The 23317-nt window shown below is 38.9% G+C and overlaps 1 protein-coding gene across 1 annotated transcript in view; it reads left to right on the top strand.

The window, feature by feature from the left end:
* PCCA (propionyl-CoA carboxylase subunit alpha) overlaps nt 1–23317 on the top strand; it is a 436534-nt gene that overhangs the window by 165238 nt on the left and 247979 nt on the right. Inside the window, exons 9-11 of the mRNA XM_075563454.1 lie at nt 6040–6118; nt 15939–16041; nt 20468–20562. Of these exons, the coding sequence (XP_075419569.1) occupies nt 6040–6118; nt 15939–16041; nt 20468–20562 (277 nt within the window). The remainder of the gene's footprint in view (nt 1–6039; nt 6119–15938; nt 16042–20467; nt 20563–23317) is intronic.

Genomic DNA, 23317 nt, shown 5'->3' with positions numbered 1-23317 from the left:
TTCTCCCTTGACTTTCCTCCTGCTCCACCACCATGCTCCGTCCCCACCTGGGCTACAGCTATACCTCTTCTCTACGCAACCTTACCCTTGATCGTTCCCCATCAGACCTGTCACTCCCCCCTCACTACCATTTTGGGTCCCATGTTGTTCCCTTGTCCCTGTGTTTATTAACACCACTTCCTTACCCTCCTGCCCCTCCCCCACCCGGATCTGTCTGTCCCCCCGGAACTGTCTGTCCTATTGTTTTTCCTCCAGCCTGTCCTATTCAGACAGACCTGTGGAGACACTAACATGCACGAAAACAAGACAGAGGAAAACAAAGCAACAGTATACAACCAGACAATAAAACAACAAAAACAAACCACTGACAAAGAACAAAACAAAACACTTCACAAAAGAAAGGCTTATAGTTCGTTCAAGGATCGTTTGCTGGCCCTTAGGAGCGTTTTCCAGTCCAGTCTGTTGGGGCACCACACCCTGGCCCCAAAGTTCACTTTCAGCATTCCATGGGGACCTTGCCACTCCATTCCCTTGCTGTTCCACTGCACTCCCCCAGTGATTTGCCTCGGTGTGGTGGGATCAGGTGAGGTGCAATTCCCACACTGTGTCTCCGGTGCTGTCCCCTGTATCACCCTTAGTCACTGAGGGGCATCATGTCTCATAGTAGGGCAAACCATGTTGTTCTCTCTGTGGACTGGCTGCTCTACTCAGGAACATCATCCTCACGGCCTTGTGGGCAAGGCTGTGTTCCACTGTCTCCTCCTGCCCCTTCATCTGCTCCCGTGTGCTCTGATCAGATATGTCCATCTCCCGGAGCTGCAGAATCAATGTAATCCTTTGAAACAAATTCTTTTCGGGGGAAGGGCAGGAATCCACTTAATTTTTGGTGCTGGGCCCTACTCCACGACGGGATATTGCATTCACACCTTGCGGAACTGGGTTGAAGTCTGGTCCCACTTTCCCTGTGGAGATATAAACAATACCCTCCCCTTGGGTGGATTAGTGCCCCATGCCCCCACTCCCCTTTTCTTCCTTATATTCATCCTTTTATTTTCCTTTCCCACCTCCTCCACTGTTGTCTACCATGTGCATCCCTGGTTTTGGTCTGGTCTCTGCCATACTACACAGTCTTCACCCCAGAAATGTTTGTATACAGTAGCTTTTTCCCCTATGCCACTTTTGCATAAAAAATTTTTTTAAAATTTTTTTAATTAAAAATTTTTTTAATACTTACCTCAGCGGGCTCATGTTGTACTTGTCCTTTTGTGCCTGACTTACTTTGCTTAGCATGATTTCCTCCAGTTCTTCCCATGCCGCTATGTGCCTCATACGTTCATCACTGCTTTTTAGTGATGCGTAGTACTCCATTGTATGTATATACCACAGTTTTTTAATCCAATCGTCAGTTGATGGAAATTTGGGTTGTTTCCAACTCCTTGCAATTGTGAACTGTGCCGCAATGAACATTGGAGCACAGATGTCTGGTCTTGGTTTGTTCCTTGCCTCTTCTGGGTATATGCCCAGTAGGGGAATTGCTGGGTCATATGGTAACTCTATTTCCATCTGTTTTAGGTATCGCCAGATTGATTTCCATAGTGGCTGTACATACTTACAGTCCCACCAGCAGTGGATGAGAGTTCCTGTCTCCCCACAGCCCCTCCAACACTTGTTGCTTTCTGATTTTTTGAATTGGGCTAACTTTGAGGGTGTCAGGTGGTACCTCATTGTTGTTTTAATTTGCATTTCTCTTATGGCTAAAGATCGGGAACATTTTCTCATATGTTTGTTGGCCATTCGGATTTCTGTCCCTGTAAAATTTCTGTTCAAGTCCTTTGCCCACCTTTCAAGTGGGCTATTGGTTTTTTTCTTTTTGGAAGCTATCAGAGTATTGTAGATTTTAGTAATAAGACCTTTGTCTGATGTGTCATTGCTAAAATGTTTTCCCAGTCTGTGGAATCTCTTATTACTCTCTTGGTGAATTCTTTAGATGTACACATGTGTTTTATCTTCAGTATATCCCATTTGTCGATTTGTGCCTCCTCTGTGTTTGTGTCCTTCCCTATTTCTGATAGCCTGTGTATTCCCTGCGCCAAAGTTCTCAAGTTGGTCCCAATTCCCTCATTGATGGCCCTAATAGTGTGGGGTTTAACTTCAAGGTCTGTGATCCACCTTGAGTTTATTCTTGTGCAAGCCATGGCATTTTCAATCACCTCATGCCTGGGGAAAAAGCACAGCCGGGAGAAGGGTCCTTAGAGGCAAGGATGTTAAGACTTTGCCTCAGGTACTTTGGGCATGTTATCAACAGAGATCAGCCCCCAGAGAAGGAAATCACACTTGGTAAAGTGGAGGATAAAGCAGTTTAAAGAAGGAAGGTCTTCCGGCAGAGGGCAATACTGGGGACACACGGCACGGAGTGAGTCTGGTTTGACTGTCCCAAACAGTGGGGTGAACCAAGAAGGGAACATAACAGATCTGCAACGGGAGCAAAGCCAAGCCATAAAACCCCTGAGGAGCCCCCACACTAGACTTCAGGCTAGGACGGGCAGTTCCAGGAGCCCCCTGGACTGGTGGGGAGATAGTCATAAAGGTCAGCAGTCAGACCTGGAATTACCAATGTTTTCATCCCCCCCCTTTTTATTCAATCTGTTGTTTTCTTTTTGCTTTGTCTATTATTTTTAGTGTTGCCTACCTTTATAAGACAGGCTTGGGAAGCAAGCCTGAGGAGAAAGCAAAAGACGGATGGATGGTTCCGGAGGGACTTGAGGGGAGGAGGGGTTCAGGAAAGGGAGTGGTGAGCAGGCAACACCATAGATGGGGGAACAACTAGGGAATTGAAATCAACAATGAAGAGGACGAAGAACACCTAGTGGTGTTGGAGCAACAGCTATCTAGCTGCGAGGAATTACTAAGAGGCAGAAGAAAGGCGAGCGTGATGGTGGGGCAGGAGGAAGGTAAAAGGAAAAAGGATCTAGGAAGCAAAGCTATGAATAGAGGAATAAACATAGGTATATACATCTGTAAATATATTCATTCATAAAAATAGAGGTATTGGCCTATGTACTTATATTTATATGGCAATACACAGAGGGAGTGGATGGACTGTGGGCCTTTAGGGGCCTCTGCTCAAGCCCAATATATGTCTATAGACATATTTCTATATTTTCTCCACTAGGGAGTAAGCTCCACAGAACAGGAGATTTTTCTCAATTGTTCATCTTTGTATGTGACAGAGCAATATTCTAGTACATAGTAGACTGAGCCCTAGAGCTGGCGGGTAAACATTGGATTGATGACTAACAAGGTGAGTGGTTCAAACCTGTCAGCCACTCTGTAGGAGACAGGTGAGGCTATCTGTTCCTATAAAGATTTACAGGTGAAGGTATGAAGAGCAGATCACCGATTCTGTTACCCAAGTTTCACATTGTACGTATTTTGTTTCACCTCATTCTTTGTAACCCCCTCAGTGTAACATCACTTTAACTCACTTGCCCCTGCTTCCTATTTCTATTCTTCCCTCTTTCCTGACTTTGAACTTTTCCCCTGACTAGATGCTGCCCTTTTGATCTTAAATGGTTGATTGTTCTAGCCAGGAGTGAGTTCAGTTCCAGACCTGAGGAGTGCTTAAGAGCCATAATCTCGGGGGGTCTCACTTGTCTCTACCTAACCAGTAAACCTGATTTCTTTTATTATTTTGAGTTTTTATATTTTTATTCTCACTCTGTCCAGGATTTTCTAATGTGATTCTCTTTAGAGCAGGTGGTAGCCAGGCACCATCTACACACTGGTTCTCAACATTCCTAATGCCGCGACCCTTTTTCACACAGTTCCTCGTGTGGTGTTGACGCCCAACCATAGCATTATTTTCGTTGCTACTTCATAACTGTCATTTTCTACTGTTATGATGGGACGACCCCTGTGAAATGGTCATTCAACCCCCAAAGGGGTCTCAACCCGCAGGTTGATCTAATTCTTTTTGGTGTCAACATTGTGGAGACTGATGTTTTCTTGGTCCCATAGTCCATGGTAGTATTCGTTTCCATCTGTCTCGATTTTCATCATTTTTTTTTTACCAGTAGTTGTATATTACTTAGGTGATTCTAATGAAACCAGGAAAACTAAATAAAAACTTTCTCATCCTCAGAAAAAAACTGAATATATTAGATATGTAAATTATAACTAACATTTCTAATAGTCTCCTGTTATATGGGTAGTTTTTGATGATGAATTAATGACATGGGCTTTTTGCATGTAAACCCATGTGTATAATGAAGAGATTATTATTATTATTTTAAAAGATTTTCTCAGGCATGCTAGATTCTAATTTTTAGAAAATGCCTTCTTAAAAAAAATAGATAACGAAAGGCTCTTCTTTACTGCTTAGGAATAGGCTCCTTCATTTTTCCTGCTTTCAGCCTGGATCCCTCTATGTGACGGTCACGGTGGTGGCACAGCACTGACCCGGACAAACGCTGTTCCTCCCACTCTCATGGAGGACCTGTGGCATGCACAGTCTTTCATACTTGGCTGTAGAGCTGGTATTTTTAGTTTCCCAGTAGTTCCCCTACTAGCCTCCCCGATACTTTTACTGAATTGTACTAGTTATTTTTTAAGCTTTTCCCATGTGTTTTCAATTTTCTCTTGTTCCACTATTTTTCCTGAAATGTCCAACTCATGTTCACATTTCATAATCTGTTCAATCTCCTCTTTTTACAAACATATTTATCTTAATCTTATCTGTACCTTTCTCCAGTTTTTTCTCCTCTGAATCCCCAGTGATATAATTAGCTAGGGACTTTCCCTCTCTCCTCTTCAATTATAAGGTTCCCAATGTAAAAACAATATGTTATCTTCTTACTGTACTTAGCATTATTTATGATCATCAAAAAACTAAAAAATTACTCCATGTAAGTATAAGTATCCACAAAAACATCAGTGTTGATTAAATTAAAATGACAACTGAAGTAGTTATGAAACAGGAAGCATGAATCACTTTAGCTCAGTTAAAGTGAAGAGTGATGTTTTGTGATGCAGGGTTCAGAAGGTCTGTGACATTTAGCCTTCTCTTTCCCTGAAGGATTCTGCAACCGGATTATTACTGTATTAGAGCATTACGGTCCTGAAGAACCTGTTACAGACTCACTGATAACTACTTTCTTTAGAAAAGATCATAAACAAATGGTTTCAGACATAAGGGTATCTTCACCCTATTAAAAAAAACAAAACACTTCTTTAAAAAAAAACACTTTTCTTGATTAATCATTATATATGATATTTGCCAAAATTTTTAATTGGTGTTAATGTAAATACTCAATGCTTTAACTGAAGACAATCTTATGATTTTATGTGCTCATTTCAAACTAAGTGTAGTGCCCTGTGTTTGAGGCCATATTTTATATTTTCACAATACCTGTTAGTCAAGGTACTATGTTGAATGCATATGATCCCATAATAGCTTCTCAGTTGATATCGGGGACCTGTGGGTGTGCTGGCTCAGCCCATAATTTAATAGCCAGGGCTTGATTTTCACAATACTGTCTATCGTGTCAATTCTTGCTGACAAAAGCAATAGGGGTTCCTTCTGACTTTTCAGTTGAAAATACCTCATATAACTACAAATCACTAGTTTTTAAAAAATGGGATTTCGTTTGTTATGCAGGAAAACATCAGTTTGGGGGGATCATATTTTTGTGTGTACGTGTGTGTGTGTTTTCTCTTGGTGCTATAAGTTTCTTCTTGTTTCAGATAGCGCTATTTATATCTCTTTCAGGTTATGAAATTCATTGCAAGTTTAGGTTCTGCTAGCTATTATTTCATTTATGGAGAAAATGTCGTTCTGTTTGTTGATACAAATAGCCTTGTCCTTGGAAACTGACCACATTCACTTATTTTAAAAATGTATGTAACATCATCTTCCTAACTCTAACGCAAGGAACTTTTAGATAAATTAGTTGTTGTCTTTTGTGCTATTGAACATGTGGTCAGTTGTCATGTTCCTACATCCACATGATCAAAGTCTGTCTTATTCTTCCCTGCTGATAGGCTACCCTGTCATGATCAAGGCCTCAGCAGGTGGTGGTGGGAAAGGCATGCGGATCGCTTGGGATGATGAAGAGACCAGGTGAGATGCTGTCCAAAATGCATTTTGATGTAAATTGCAGTTACCAGAGTTTTATCAAACTGACTAACAGATACCGAAAGCATAATCGAGTAATTAGGATAGCCATATGATTTTTATTCTTTTCGATGAGAAAACAATGAAAATTATGCAGGTCACTTCCTTATTTGAATTTTAATGATTATCATGTGATGTAAAAGTGTTTTCCTCTTTGTAGCCATTAATAAAGGATCATCTTTTTGTTTTTATAATGCATATTTTAAAATTTCATAGTTTGATTCTTTTTTTAATCTGTCTGATTATTTTGTAGGCAAAAATTTGGTGGTATAATTTTGACTATAAGCTCAAGATTTAAGACAAAGCAGTTATAATTTCACTGAGATTTTATGTATCACCCCAGTGTCCTTGGTTTCTTTTATTAACCTATAAAAGTAATTACTTTGATGGTTTGTAGTGTGAAATATCTTCTCTCTTCTTCTGAAATTGAGATGATCTCCTCTCAATGGGAAGCCCTCTATTGTAAATGTAGAATATTTTCTTATTTGCTTCATAAATAAAAAACACCTCTTACTACATAAATTATAAAAACAAAGTATTGATTACATCAGAGCCATTAGAATTGTTTGAAAAACTGGCTAATACAAGCAGGCTTTCTGGGACTCTGTGCAGAGTTGTATTCTTTGCTGGTTTTCAGGGTTGACCACAGAAGAGACTGATGACTGCCTTGGAGGCAAGGGAGGAATAAAATCTCTGAATTATCGTCAATGTCGGCTTTTCTACCCTCGCTCTGCCCTGATGTATTTTGTTATTCTAAATAGTTAATTTAATTGGCTTTGTTTCACTGCTTCCTCCCCCCCACCCTGTTTTTCTTCCTGCCCTCTCTCCCTCCCTCGTTCCTTCTTCCTTTTCTTAATCATATTTTTTTTGGAAATAACTTTGGGAGACCATGAAAATATTTCTGTATAAGCTATTTTTCATAGTTTAAAAGTTTAAAAAAAGATGATCATATTCTTGTTTATAATTCATCAAGGTTATGAGTTACATGACTCGATGCAAGTAGGTTTGGGATAGTGAGAATGCCACTTTTACTCAGGAAAATTGAAGAATAAGTTGCGTTGCTGCTTTTTTCAATCCAGGTGTGTTTCCCACTTGCTAATTTATGATCTAGTTGTGGTGCTAATCGGAGTAATGATAAATATGAATTGTTCTAAATGGGAAGGATATCAGAGGAAGTCGAAGGTGAAACCTGAAATGGAGCAGTTGGTTGATATGTGACAAATGAAATCCACAAAGCACGAGTTATGGGAAGGTGTTGACATCAGGTGTAGTTGGTAGAGAGAGACTGATTCCAGCGAGGCCGATAGGGACCTGGAGTAGTTCACTGGGAAAGTCAGTCATCCTGTGCAATGGAAGCCAAACCTAACTCGGAAATTAGGCTTCAAATTTAGCAAGTCAGGCCACTCTCTCTTAGAGGTAATATTATCCTTCTCAATCTTAGGGGAAAGCACCTTGCTGGTAAAGGTTCCTCTCTAGGTAACTAATGAAAAGGAAAATCAGTTTAGATTGAGCGGCACCAGGTAATTGGCGATGGAGTGAAGCTACATGATGAGTACAAGTTTTTAAGCACCAGACTCACTCCCACGGTGGCACTAATGCTATGACTACCTGACTCTCATTAGATGCTCAGCTTCCATTTTATGCTCGCTTATCCAAGAAGCATACATTTGCTAAGGAATGGCAATATCTGGTGAGAGCTTAATAGTCAACATGCACTGGTCTAGTTGGGTTCTGGAAATGCAGCAGTGATCAAATGGAAACATCCCTGTTCCCCACTCCCAGGCCCCCCCAAAATATCTTTCCTTCATGGAGTTTATGATCTAGGGTAGATGTTCTTTATTTTAAAGCCACAGATCCTTAGACTTTAGAGGAAGTACATGAACTAAGATGGGAAAAGAAATACATATTTCTTTCATAAACTTGTAACTGGAATTTAATAATTTATGTACAAATGGACCTAAAATAATGGAATTCTTTCCATGAGCATTTTGAAGCTCCCTCAAACAGTGGCATAATATAGTAGTATTTATAAATAGTGTCTGTGTAATTTTTCACTAATAGGAAATAATTTATTTCATTAATGTATTATAGTGTTGCACACATATTGAAGATACAATGATTGTTTGGCTTGTGCTCAAGATTATTCAGTGATTTAATAAACAAGCCCATGCATCACAATTTGTTTTTTAAAGTATTTTGTTAATTATATTTCGCTCTAATGTATGAATTCCTTCAGGTTGTGTATTTAAAAATATTCTAAGCAATTTATTTTTGCTCTTTTGTTCTGCAAATGGGGTCCATGACACAAACATGAGTCAGACACAATGAACAAAGTAAAAGTAAATTATATACCATTGTTGTGTTAGTCCAGGTTGACTAGAGAAACAAATCCAGAGACATGCATATGTGTGTGAGAGAGAACTTTATTTCAAGAAGTAATTATGCATCAATAAAACATCCCAGCCCAGGTCAGATCAAGTCCATAAGTTCAATATTAGTCCATGAGTCCAGTATTAGCCCATCAATGCCTCTTCAGACTCATGCAGCACATGCAGTGATGCTGATTACAGGAAGATCACAGGCCGGTGGGTGGAAAGTCCTGTGGATCCAATGGCAGTGGACGTATCTCCAAGGCTCTCACTGCCATCAACATGGCTCTATGTGGCTTGTCAACAGGCATGTGTAGCAGAGAGAGAGAGAGAGAGACCCACCTCTTCTTATAGCAGAATCAAGAGAGAGGAAGTTCCTAGAATCCTCATGAGAAGGCCATGCCCACAAGGAGGGATTATTAGGCTGTGACCTGATTGACAGGCTAGACTTCATCCTTCCTTCTTTTTCTCAAGTTGACATGAAATTGTGTAACTACCACAATTGTGAAAAATGATTAGTACTTTACAGAAAAATAAAGGCAGGGAAGAGCCAGGGAATGCTGGACTAAATACTTACTCTAAATAGAATTGTCAGGGTAGGCCTCATTGAGAAGGGAATCAGAAGTCTAGGGAGGTATGGTTCCAAAAAAGGAAACAGTAAGTTTATAAACCTGACAGGACCATTTCCTGAGTGATTTAGGAAGAGCAAGTTGGCCAAGTGATGGAGGGAAACAGAATAAAAAAGAGATGAAGTTTGAAGGGGCTTGTGGAGGAGAGGGGCAGATTATGCTGTCACCAGGCCATTCTTGGCAAGAAGCTTTAGTTGTGCAGTGATTTTAATATCCACTACTAACCAAAAGGTCAGCTATTTGAACCTGTCACAAGCACCTTGGGCCAACGATCTGGCAGTCTATTTCCATAAATATTTCAGCCTTAAAAACCCTATGGGGCAGTTTTACTTGTTGTATAAGGTCACTATGTGGGGGTACTCCGTAAAGTGGATTTTTTTTTCAAAGATATAATTTTTTTCTTTTTTTACAAAACAACCTTATCACCTTCAAGGTATTCTCTATTACACTTAATACATTTGTAAAATCTGCAATTCCATTCCTGGAAACATTTTTCAAACTCATCTCTTTGGATGGCTGACAGTACCTCCCTCACATGGAGTAAGGTCACACAAGTAAGGTGTGTGGGGCAAGAATAGTATGCTTTTTATTTGCCCCAAACTGGTGTACTGAGATGGCTGCATGAACAGGTGCATTGTTGTGGTGGCAAAACCAGTCCCTTATCTGCCATAAATCAGACCTTTTTGTCACACACTGTTACACAACCATTTTTTGTTTTTTTAAATATTGGGCGCTCTTACATCTTATCACAATCCATACATTTCTTCAATGTGCCAAGCACATTCGCACGTATGCCATCATCATCATTTTAAAAGCATTTCCCCCCACTTGAGCCCCTGATATCAGCTCCCCATTTCTTCCCCCACCCTCCCCTGCCTACCCTCCTTTGTGACCCCTTGATAAGTTATAGATTATTTTTTCCATATCTTAGATCGTCCTTCATCGGCCTTCACCCACTTTTCTGTTATTTGTCCCACTGGGAGTAGGTGCTAGGTTGATCCTTGTGATAGATCCCCCCTTTCTTACCTCACTCTCCTCTGATCCTCCTGGTATCTCTACTCTCCTTGCTGACCCTGAGTGGTTTATCTATCCTGCATTCCCTGTGTTGCAGGTTCTAGTCTAATCCGATTTGGAAGGTAGAATTGAGGTCATGATAATTGGGGGAAGGAAGCACCAAAGAATTAGAGGAAAGTTGTGTGTTTCATTGGTGCTATATTGCACCCTGACTGGCTCACCTCACACAATCTTTTCAGAACTTCTAAATAGAAAACTTGATTAACAGTCTGACATGGTGGAACAATTTGGGAAGTTTGCAGACTTCCAGAACGAGGTTTGACATCAATCTACATTTCACCTTTTTTGAAACAAGAAAACCACTCATACACTTGAGTTTTTTCCAAAACACTGTCCTTATAAGCTGTGGTCAACATCACAACAGTTTCTGTGGCATTTTTCCCAAACAAGAAACAAAAGTTCACAGTTGTACACTGTTCTCTTAAATTGGCCATCACAAAACATGAAGTTCGAGCAAAACCTATTTTGCAAAAAAATTCACTGTGACCAGAGAGCATCTTCCCAGGTGACACACTAATTCAGAGCAAGTTGCTTGATGCTTGCCTAGTGGGAAAAATGTGTACTAAAATTGTGCTGCCCAGTGGAGCTTTTTTCTGTTTTGGGGAGTGTATCCCCTCATATGACTTGGGATCAGTTCAACAGTGGTGGGTTTTGTTTTGTGGTTTAGGATACTTGAGGATTTTGAATAGAGAAATGATACTCATGTGACTTAAAGTCAACATTAATTATAATTTTAAAGTATAAGAATTTTCAAACATACAACAAAATAGAAGGATACAGTGAAATTCTATTCTCATCTGCAAATCATCCAGATTAAACAGTTACCAAGATTTTTGCTGTTGACTTTAAAAGGATCACCTTTATTGCTATGTGGGTCTATTGGTCTGGTTTGACTAGAGAAACAAATTCTTAGACACTCATATGTGTATAAGAAAGAAGTTTATATAAAGAATAAATCGAATATTGAGAAAACATTCCAGCTCAGTCCAGATCAAGTCTATAAATCCAGTTTTAGCCTGTATGTCTGATACCAGTCTATAATTTCCTCTTCAGACTCACACAACACACGCAATGATGTCGAATGCAGGAAGATCACAGGCTAGTGGGTGGAAAGTCTTGTGGATCCAGTGGTGGTGGAAGCATCACAGCACTGGCACGGGTCTCCATGTGGCTCCTCCAGTTCCAGGGCTCTGGCTCCATCAGTGTGGCTCCACGTGGCTAGTCAACAGGAATGTGAAGTAGAGAGAGAGTGTGTTTGTCCTGCCTCAAGGGAGGAAGACAGAAATTCCCAGAATCCTCAGGAGAAGGCCATACTCACACAGAGGCATGATTGGGTATGACCTGATTGACAAACTAGACACCCCTTTGCTCAAGTTGACAGATTATGTAAGTGCCACTGTTGGTAATATACTGAAAGGAGACAGAGTTGAAATCAAGGAAGCAAGTTAAGAGGTCATTGAAATAGTCTGTGTAAGAACTGATGGTGGCTTTGCTCGACGAATAGTGCCAGAAGGATGAAAATCAGTTGAATTTTGAAAGCAGAGCAGTAAGACTTGCTGAATTGAGTGTGTGAGAGTGTTCAAGGGCAACTTACAGGCACTGTTTAGATATAGATTTATGCTTTCTGTCATTATCTGTTTGATCTTAATATTGAATCTATTTGAGTTAAAATTGAAGAATGCTCATTTGGTTCTGGTTTTCAGTCTCTCTCTGAAACACCTGGAACTGGTGACTACTAAATTTTGTTGAATGAATGTTTAAGTTAATGTAGCGCATTATGTTCTTCCCTGTGATCATGTGGACTCACCTTCTTACTGCAGGGCTGTGGTTAACTATGTGAATTGTTTGAATTTGCTTGGGTGTTTTTCTGTGTGGGTGGAAATGAGTATAGAGAAGGACAGTTCTCTTTTTACCCCATTGACCGTCCATTGTGACTTTGGTGTATCACAGTTCAGTGTTAGGTCTGTGACCCCTCTGCACAGGTGGTGGGGACACTGGTAGCACCACGGGGTGAAACTGGACTACTGAACTTCATACCTGACAAAGCAAAAAGTTATTAAACAATAGGAAAGAAAAACAAATGCATTTCTTGAATCTAAAGTGAATGGAAAAAAATTATGAAGTAAAATAACTACAGAATATTTCAAAGGGTGACTCAAGAAAACAAAGTATTATAATGAAATGTGCAAAGCTAGAGTTGGAAAACCAACAGGAAGAACATGCTTGGCATTCTCAAGCTGAGAGAACTGAAGAAAATGTCAAGCCTAGAGTTGTAATATTTAAAGATTCTATGGGCAAAATAGGAGTCCTGGTGGCCTAGTGAACTTTAAGTGTTGCATTGCCAATAGCAGAGTCAGCAGTTCAAACCTGCCAGCTGATGAGCAGGAGAAAGATGAGGTGTTCCTTGCCTGCAAAGATTACAGCCCACAGGGCAGCTCTACCCTATCCTCCAGGGTTGCTGTGAGTCAGAATAGACTGTGATTCTCAGTTTTTTTAAATTTATGAGCAAAATATTGATAGGTGCTGGAATCATTAAAAGAAGATAGAAGGTAATATCATACTGTACAAAACGAATTGGTTGTCATGAAACCATTCCAGGCAGTAGCACATGACCAAGAACTGATAATATTGAAGGAAGAGACAGACTACACTGAAGACAAAGGACAAAGCTCTAAGAATTGACAAAATGCCAATTGAGTTTCAACAGTTGGATACAACAATGGAAGCACTCACTCATCTATACCAAGAAACTTGGAAGATGATTGCCATCTTTGTACCTATTCCAAAGAATTATGAATAGATAAATGCAAAAATTATCATTACTGTCACAAGCGAGTAAAGTCTTTTTGAAGATAATAAAAGCACTATCACAGCGGCACACTGGCACGGAACTGCACACAACTGAACCTGGCAACAAGAAGTCAGTGCTGACTTCCAGAGCTACAGATTTCAGGTGCAAAATGAAAAAGTCTTGCTCATTTTAATGTCAATAGATGGATAGTTTGCATATTAAAAGAATCGAAAGATTTTGACTTTGATGCCATAAATGTTTAATCTGAAATTAGGAAACGTTATTAAACATTTATGTGTTACATTTTGAATTTTACTATAAATTTATTTCATAGGGTATGAACATAGTAAGCATACTTTACTAATTACTTACATTATCGTGTTTGGCAATAACATGATATTTAAAGTAATAAGATTTTTCTAATTTATTTTAAAATTGTGTTAAATTTATTAATTGGGAGTTAATAATAAACCATTCCACAGTTCAGTCACATGAAACATTATTGTACAATTGCTGCCACAGTTTCTAGATGTTCTTTTCCTTCCTGAATTCCTTGAGATCATCTCCCTTTTACCCCCCCCACTGTTGTATCCCCCTCGCCCCGCCCCCGCTCCACTTCACCTGAAACCTTTATTCTGCTTGCTGTCCCATAGGTTTATTAATCCTGGGTTTCATATGCCAAAAACCAGAAAAACATATCAAACAACTTCAAGCGAGTAAATGATACTTTAAAATGATACTTTTCTCTCATTATTATTAATGCTGAGTCCTTTTAATGAAGGGAAAATAACAATAGACTGTGTGGGTATGTAGGGAAAAATTGCATTTCTAATGATATAATTTTAAATATCAATAAATGTTTTTGAAAATACTGCTAATCAAGAGAATTGATGTCCTCTCACTAACTCACAGCACTATGGGACACACACACACACACACACACACACACACACACACACACACACACACACACCATGAAGGGAGCACAACAGACCAGCAAGGGGAGCAAAGCAAAGCAATGAAGTCCCTGAGGAATCTGGAGCCAACAAACCCAGGGGCAAGGAACAACAAGAGTTCTAAAATCATTGGTGAGGAGGATGTAGAATGCCTGATGGGGTTTGATCAAATGCAATATATTCGAGAGGAATTACTGCGAGCTGAATGAAGGTTGAACATGATAGTGGGACAGGAGCAAAGTAAAAGGAAATAGAGGAAAGAACTAGGAGGCAAAAGACATTTTATAGAGGTATAAATATAGGCAGGTATATATGTAAATGTATTAATATATGATAGGATGTAAATCTGTGTACATATATTTATATGCTAAGTACTAATGTAGCAGACAGACATTGGGCCTCTACTCAAGTCCTCCATTAACAAATGATCATGTTCTAATAAACTGCGATGTAATGCTCACCTTCCTGACACAATTGCTTAAGTCAAAATGGGTGCATAAGCAAATGTAGTAAAGAAAGCTGATGGTGCCTGGTCGGCTATTACAAGATATAGCACCTGGGATCTTAAAGGCTTGAAGTTAAACAAGTAGTCATCTAGCAGGGAAGCAACAAAGTCTACATGGAAGAAGCACACCAACCTGTGTGATCATGAGGTGTCAACAGGATCAGGTATCAGAAGACCCAAAACAAACAATCATATCAATGTGAACAAGAGGGTTTGGAATGGAGACCCAAAGCCCATCTGTAGACAATTGGACATTCCTCACTTTAGCGTTATAAAGAAAGGATGAATCAGCCAGGGTGCAGTATAGCACCCTCTAAACACACATTTCTCTAGTTCCTTAATGCTTCCTCTCCCCAACTATTATGACCCTAGTTCCACCTTACAAATACGCTAGACCAGAGTATGTACACTGGTACAGATAAGAGCTCTGGACACATGGAATCCAGGACAGATAAATCCCTAAGGAACAGTAATGGGAGTAGTGATACCAAGAGGGGAAGGGGAAGGTGGGAGAAGGGGGAACTGGTCGCAATGATCAACATATAGCCCCACTTCCCTCCTGAACAACAGAAATGTGGGTGAAAGGACACAGTAGATGGTGTAAGATATGAAAATAATAATAATTTATAATATCAGTGTTCACGTGGGAGTGTGGGGGAAGGAGGGAATAAAGAGCTCAAGTAAAAAAGAAAATGTTCTGAAAATGATGGCAACTTTTGTACAAATGCGTTTGATACAACTGATGTATGGATTGTTATAAGAGCTGTTAGAGCCCCCAATAAAATGATTTATATATATAAAGGAATATACTACTAATGTGTATTCACATCTTAATGAATTATTTCCTATAGCTATGTTCTGGTTGGACATTTGACTAAACCTTTGTATTTTTGTTTGCATCTTCTGAATGCTGAGTAATATGGGTATACATTTTAACAATTTTATTAGGATTATTGTGATTGAATATTAATTGTAATGATTGTCTGGGTATTTTAATAGCAATGTTAGAGTTGAAGAAATATAACTAGTCATATGTTTTGACTGATTGACTAAGTATCTCATATTTAACAGCCAGTTATGTAAGTATTGTTATTCCTGTCTTGTAGTTAGAAAGTATAGAATCTGGAAAGTTAAACAACACACCCAAGACCACAGAACTAGTAAGACATACAGTTGAACCAAGATTAATTTAATTCAATGTGCATTGACTGAATTTTTGTATGCTTTGTTCCGAAGTTAGCCAGTGAATATTTAATTGCATTTGTTTTGTTGGGCATGATATATTTATTTTGTTAGTGACTGTATTGTTTTATTTTTTATTTTATTTAAATCATTTTATTGGGGCTCATACAATTCATCACAATCCATATGTGCATCAATTATGTAAAGCACACTTATACATTCATTGCCCTCATAATTCTCCAATTGTTTTTGTTTTTTAGGGATGGTTTTAGATTTTCATCTCAGGAAGCTGCTTCTAGTTTTGGTGATGATAGACTACTAATCGAGAAATTTATTGATAACCCTCGTCATATAGAAATCCAGGTATATTTTAAAATGCTTTCTAATTTATATAATTAAAATTATATCATTTATTTCCATTAGAAACACATCATTTCCTTTCATGAGACTGTTTGTGAATTGTTCAGTATATTGAGTAACTAAAGAGTAAGAAATGTTTATAAATTGATTTCTTTCCTTTGAAATCTAGTATAGCTTTTATTAAACTACCAGGATGTTGCTCTGGTTTTGAAATGATATGAAAACTAAGCTCCCAAGTGAAACAGTCCAAAGATATCTGGCCAGGCTAAATTTATTCTGTTAAGAACTTTATTCTGACCTTTCCAACATTTTAAAAGAAGAATGGCTGACCTGAACTCTTGTCATTTCTGTTCACCAGACGTCGAAGTGCCTTCCCATTGACAGGTATTATGTAGAGGTTCATTGTACAGAAACAAGTGAAGCTCTCTTTTTCTACTTAAGCTTTTAGCAAAACAGAAAGGGCTAGCTGAATGAATTTTTTGATCCATAGGCTGTCCATGAGGGCAGTTGTCATATAGGATACTGGCTGGTTTGGAATGTCTATGCTGGCTCTCATATTTTGGGTGCCTTGGAGTAGAGCGCCCTGGTAACATAGTGGTTATATGTTGGGCTGCAAATCACAAGGTCAGCATTTTGAAACGACCGCTACTCTGGGAAACACATAGGGATTTCTACTCCCATCATAAGTCTCGAACACTCACCATGCAGTTCTACCTTGTCCTTTGAGTCCCTGTGGGTTGCCGTCAACTCGATGGCAGTGAATTACAGTTTTGGAGTGAACTCTGGGTTAAAGGCTGGGCTCAGATGAGACACTGGGGTACCTTGGCCTCCCTTTGTCTGTGTAAAGACCTGGGACATCACCACATGGTTTCTGTATTTTTAGAAAGGTTGTTACATATCTGGTCAGGGTTTCCCACTATATGTGGTTATGAAGCTGTCCTACCACTTTAAAAAATTGTTATAATTGTATTTTAATAGTAAAAGAGAGCAAATCATTTTTTAAAAAATTGCTCAGCCAAAAAAATTGGAAAGCTGAGACACCAGGCTAAATTTATTCTGTTAAGAACATTATTCAGACCTTTTCAAAATTTCAATAGAAGAATATTTTATTTAAAAGAATACTTTAAGCAAAGTATCCCAATCATAAACCAGGGCTCCTGGCAGTATTATTGACAAGAGCCAAATGGTGGAAACAATTCAAGTGTCTGTCAACAGATAGCGGGTAAACAGGCACAAAATCACTTATTCTGCATATTGTAAGTTCATTGCCAGCCTAGGTCTATTGCCAGATGAAATTATACATGGTAGAAATATCACGTTTTGCGCTTCATGGATACCCATCTTTGATTATTAGTCCTCAATGTTCATGACCTTTTACATATAGAATGTGTCTAACCTGACACTCAAACTAGGATTTCTACGTCAAACATAGCTCATATGTGGATTGGCCTTATGTATTGTTCCTCAGGAACAGTTCGTTCTTTTGCAGCAAAGACCTACATACTTAAGTAGTCTCTTACAACTAGTCACCCAACATAAAATGCGAGAAAGGGACAGGACACAGCAACAAATTCCTTCATTCAACCAGGTAGAAAAAGGGAGACACACAGTCATGGCTTCTCGGAAGCTCTCGAATCTGTTTCTGGCTCAGAGTGATTCACTGTATCAGAGTACAGCTGTTGCAGATGTTCTTCTGGTCCGGTACTGAATGGGGGCTGATAGGTCTTTCTTCCTCTGGAGCTGCTGAGAAGGTTTGAATTGCTCACCTTTCGGTGAGGCGAGCACCACCAGGAAGTCGTTACTTCCCCACTGCCACTGCCAACTCATAGTGATCCTAAATAGAGTTTCTGGGTACAGATAGCCTCATCCATCTCCCAGAGAATGGCTGGTGGTTTTGAACTATTGGCCATACTGTTGGTGGTCCAGCACTTGCCTGGCAGCACTCCTATGGCTCCTTTAAGTCACTACTGTGCCTTCCCAAGGGTCCCTGGTGGCAGTGACTCCCTCAGCTGTCTGAGTAATCAAAAGAATGGGGTTGTCTTTTCTTGGGTGGGATAGATTGTGGGAAGTGCTTATTTTGGGGAGAAAAATCAAGGTGCCCATTAGACATCTAAATTTAAGTAAGCAGTTAGGTATTTAGGTCAGAAGTGGAGAGGAGATACTTGAACGCCCTTCAGTTTAGGTTATAGAGACACTTACACTTTTCCTTCTTTATTTTCTCTATCTAGCACTTATTCACACTATCAGAAGATCACTTAATGTTCTTTTATCTTTTAGCTAGCTGACTTTTCTGATAGATCATGAGGTCCTTTGGAAAGGGGATTAGATCCTATTCACATTACTCTTTCCAGTTGCCTGGTCAGTGCCTTTCATTTCATTTATTAAGTGCTATTATTAGTACCTAATAAGTATTTATTGGGTTACACACTATAATTTTATATCTTTATCAACTTTTTCCATTTTTAAGTTAGCCATATGCTTAATCTAAGTTTAAAATTTAAGTGTAAGTGTTGATCGTAAGGCGGGAATACGGATCTTTTCCACATCTGATCTACATTTAGAGGATTTAAAATGGTCTTTTTTTCCTTTATGTTGTTATTTATATTAAGTAATTGCTGTACATGATATAGAGTACTATAATGATGTGAATCGTGTCTCCAAAGAATATATGTTAGAAAACGAGCCCTATACCAGTGAGCTTAATCCTATTTGGGCATACAGTTTTCTTTGTTACGTTATGAGGTCGTGTAGGTACTGAGTGTGTCTTAAATCCCATCACTTTTGAGATATAACAAGAACAAATCAGACACAGAAACAAGCAAGTAGGAATGGGGGAAAGAGATGCCGTGTGGAGATCTGCAGGGAATGGCAAGCAGAAAGAAGCTGAGCTGAGGATTTTCACCCAGAGCAGACCCAGAGAGCCTCCCTTACAACTGGTCTTGATTTGGGACTTCTGGCCTCCATCGTGACAAAATAAATCACTATCAACGCTGCCTACTTGTGGTGTATCTGCCACAGCAGCACTAAGAAACTAAGACAATGAAATGTTAGCATCTCTGTCAGTCTTAACTTGAATTCTCCTGATTTCTTCTCCTAGATACAAGCCCTATTATTATTATTTTAAATAATATTGCAGATCTATCCAAGGAAGTTTATATGCTGATAGTGTCTCTCATATTTTCCACCAACTGGCGTATACTGTGTACCTCCCCCATGCTGGGGTTGCATACTGCAATCCACAATGTAAATGGCAGCACCTTTGTTTGATTTAAGTCAGTGGTTTTCAGCTACAGCACTGCTGTCATTTAGTAGGTGGCATCCAGGGATGCTAAAGGTCTTGCATTATATAAGATTGTTTCTTATGGTGCAGTGGTTTTCATTAAGCAGTATACCTTGGAGATTTTTCCATATTAAGTACATGTAGATTTGCAAAGAATCATTTTAAAACTTTAAAAGAACCAATCATATATATATTAAAAAATTATTGTAACAGTTTTATTGGTTTGGGTCAGATTTTGTTTAATACCAATCATATATTTATTGACGAATTTGCCTTACAAGTACTTTTTGCTTATATTGTTTTCTGGTTACTTAGTGCTCTCATTATTCATTGGTTACTTAGTCCCCTCATTATTCATGAGACTCATTTTTATTGTATGGGTAGTAAATGTGCAGAACCTAAAAAAATGGACTGGAAGACTAAGCATAATTTAGAGAAAGAAAAGTATTGATACTTTCTAGTTTTTTATTAAAAAAATAATTTTGTATAAAATTCAAATTTAACTAGATGGCATGTATTTTGCTGTCATGCCTAGCCAAAGTCCCATTAGCACAAAGTCATAATGTGCTATATATTAACCCCATACCTTTTACTCATTTTCTATAGCATCAATAAAGCACAGTGAAGACATTCATACATATATACTCAAGTGTAAGCCAACCCAAATATCAGCTGAGGCACCTAATTTTACCACAAAAACTGAATAAAACATGTGTTGAGAAACTTGACATATATGAGTATAAACAGTAATTAGCAATATTGTTTTGAATGTATATGCATAATACTTCATTTCCTGATCAACAAATACCTATTATGATTAACAACAAGAGTTGTATAACATGTGGTACCTCTCCTAAGCACCCTTGACATGCAGAATGTATGTCTTCTTAGTGATCATTATTTTGCAAAATTCTTATGGTTTAAAAATATAATAAATTTTTGTTGAAATCTTTTTATAAAAATGTTTTATTGATTTTGAGGTTATAAATGTAAAGCTTCCCTCTATTAATATTAACCAATAAATATTTGAGAGGTATATATAGGTTTGACTATTAAAAATCAAGAGCTGTTACATGAAGAAATGGTAACCTGGGACATATTACGTGGTTTCTATATATTCATATGTTTTGAAAGGTATTAATCTTTCAGGTTTTAGGTGATAAACTTGGAAATGCTTTGTGGCTTAATGAAAGAGAGTGCTCAATTCAGAGAAGAAATCAAAAGGTGGTAGAGGAAGCCCCGAGGTAAGAGTCTCCCATGAAGCTTTATACTAGCTGTGTGAGTCCTGGTGGACTAGAGAAACAAACCTAGGCTGACACTCATTTATGTATAAGAAAGAGCTTTGTATATGAGAAGCTGAATACTGAGAAAACATCTCAGCCCAGATCAAGTCCATAGGTCCGATATTAGCCCATATGTTCCATACCAATCTATAAATTCCTCTTCAGATTCATGCAACACATGCAATGACACTGAATGCAGGAAGATCAGAGGCCAGTGGGTGGAAAGTCTTGTGGATCCGGTGGCAGTGGAAGCTTCTCAGTGCTGGCAGGGGTCTCCACGTGGCTCCTTCAGCTCCAGGGCTCTGGCTGCATCAGCATAGCTCCATCAGGCTCATCATCCGTAATGTCTCACAGGGAGGGAGCAAGTTCCCTGCCTCCAGCAAGCTATTTATCTCCTTAGAGCCCTCAAATGAGGTCATCAAGTTGCGATCTGATTAACAGGCTAAACTCCACCCCTTCACTCTTCAGTCTCAAATTGACAACAGATTATGTAACTACCACACAGCTTATCTATTTCTTATATCTGTTTTCATGAAGTGGTCACTGAAGATAAGGGTGCTACAGCAAAGTATGGTGAGGAAAGCAGATGGTACCTGGCCATCAGAGAGAATAGCACTGCGACTCTTGAAGGCATCTCTTAAAACAAGCAGTCATCTAAATAAGGTGTCAGCTAAGTCCACACAGAAGAAGCACACCAGCTTCTGTGATCTTAGGATTGTAAATAATAAAACTCAAGAAAAGAGGAGGAAATTGTATTAGAGAACCCAGTTAGCAGAAGGTATGGATGACAGTAAAAGCCTCTAATCCATTGGTAGAGTCCTCACATGGACTTAGTCTCCATTGAACTCCTCGGAACTTTGACCAGATATGTGAACAGTTTTGTCCTCAGACAGAGTACAGTGGAAAATAGATTACTATAGATATAGGTAACAAAATCAAACATTTTACCATTTATTTTCCCTTTTGGCCCATTTTAACTTGTTCTATAGTTTATTATTTTCTGCTTTCTTTTGGATTGAAGTTTATCGTTTGTTGTTGTTGTTGCTAATTTTTTGATATGATTTTCTTTATATGATATCTAGGGTAGGTAAATATTTAAACAGTAAATAGATTAAACGATTCTTAGACTTATGACAGGGAAGGCTGAGAGGCAGTGGAGAACTAGTAACAGTGGGTACAAGAATAAAGAAAATTATGAAAAATTGATTGTGGTGATGATTGCACAACTCTAATTTACTTAAACGCTTGGATTGCGTTGTCCACGAAGTGTAAGTCATTAAAGTGGTTATATATGTGTGTGTGCATATGTGTGTCAACATTATGAGTTTTATACAGCCAACCAAGAATATGAGGAATGAGACAGAAAAATGATGAGTTCTTGATACCCCATTCTCTGAAACTGAATGATTGGAAGGAACAGGGGGTGTGTATTGGAGACATTGTAGAGTAAGAGATGTTAAAGATATTAAAACCAACCCATTAGCTATATCTGTACCTTATTTGGATACTGATTGAAATAAAAATAAATCAGCTGTGAAACAATACAAGTTAATGAGGAATGTTTGACTATAGTGAGCAGATATTAAATGCTATTAAGGAGTTTTTGTTAAATTTTAGATGTGGTATATTATGAAAGAATTATTAGCTTGTGGACTCAGCTATAGATGAAATGAAATCTAATTTGGGATTTACCTAAAAAAAAGTAAAGGCAGGCCTTTTGGCTATGTATTCAAACTCACTGCCATCAGATTGACCCCACCTCAGAGTGACCCTCTAGGATTTAGTAAAGCTGGCTCGTTTTTGAGATTGTAAATCTTTATGGGAGTGGAAAGCTTTATCTTTCTCCTGCAGCAACTAGTGTTAACGAACCGCTGACATCGCGGTCAGCAGGCTAACATGTAGCCCTTAGTGTAGTGGTGTGTTATAATAATAGTTGTTGATATGAGACAGTCCTGTCTTTGTGTCTGCTGTAACAGAAGTTCTGCTAGCGAGTGACTTGAAGAACAAAATCATTCTTTTCACAGCTCTGAATGACAGAGGCTTTAACTAGAGGTTAGCCCTGCCTGTTTATTCTGAGGTAATCCCCGTTGTTCTTTGGTTCCATGGCTTACAGACATTACATGGTCTCTGTCCAACCCTCCACACAGTTTTCATGCCCACATGTGTAATTTTGTAGCCCGCAAGAGTTTATGTGTAGAACTTACTACTTAGGTATTGTTATGGATTGAATTGTGGCCCAAAAGAATATGTTTTGTAAATCCTAACCCCTGTTCCTGTGGTTCAGGAGACCAGGTGCCAAGCTGTGTTATGCATTGGGCTGCAAACCACAAGGCGAGTATTTCAGAACGACCAACAGCTCTACAGAGCATATGAGGCTTTCTACTTCCATAGGATGCAGAGTCTCGGAAACCCCCAGGGGCTGCTCTGTCCAGTAGGGTCAATCAGAATGGACTCAATGGCAGTGAGTTTGATTTTTGGTTTATACCTGTCCTTAAACTCCCATGTTGGATGGACTACCTTTGTTACAGTAATGAGGGAGGATGGATGTGAGAGATGCCTAAAGGCCATTTCTTTTGCTATCGAAAGAGAGCAGATCCAGCAGCGCTGGGGAAAGGACTATGCTGTGCCTCATGGCATTCTGAAACTGTGGCCACGTCAACAGTTTTAGCTACATATATTATTTTGTAAAAATTAATTTTTCTCACAACTATAGCAC

Source organism: Tenrec ecaudatus, chromosome 11 (assembly GCF_050624435.1).
Source record: "Tenrec ecaudatus isolate mTenEca1 chromosome 11, mTenEca1.hap1, whole genome shotgun sequence".
Taxonomy (NCBI): domain Eukaryota; kingdom Metazoa; phylum Chordata; class Mammalia; order Afrosoricida; family Tenrecidae; genus Tenrec; species Tenrec ecaudatus.
The sequence above is the reverse complement of the archived record's forward strand: the minus strand, read 5'-3'. Positions and strand labels throughout refer to the sequence as shown.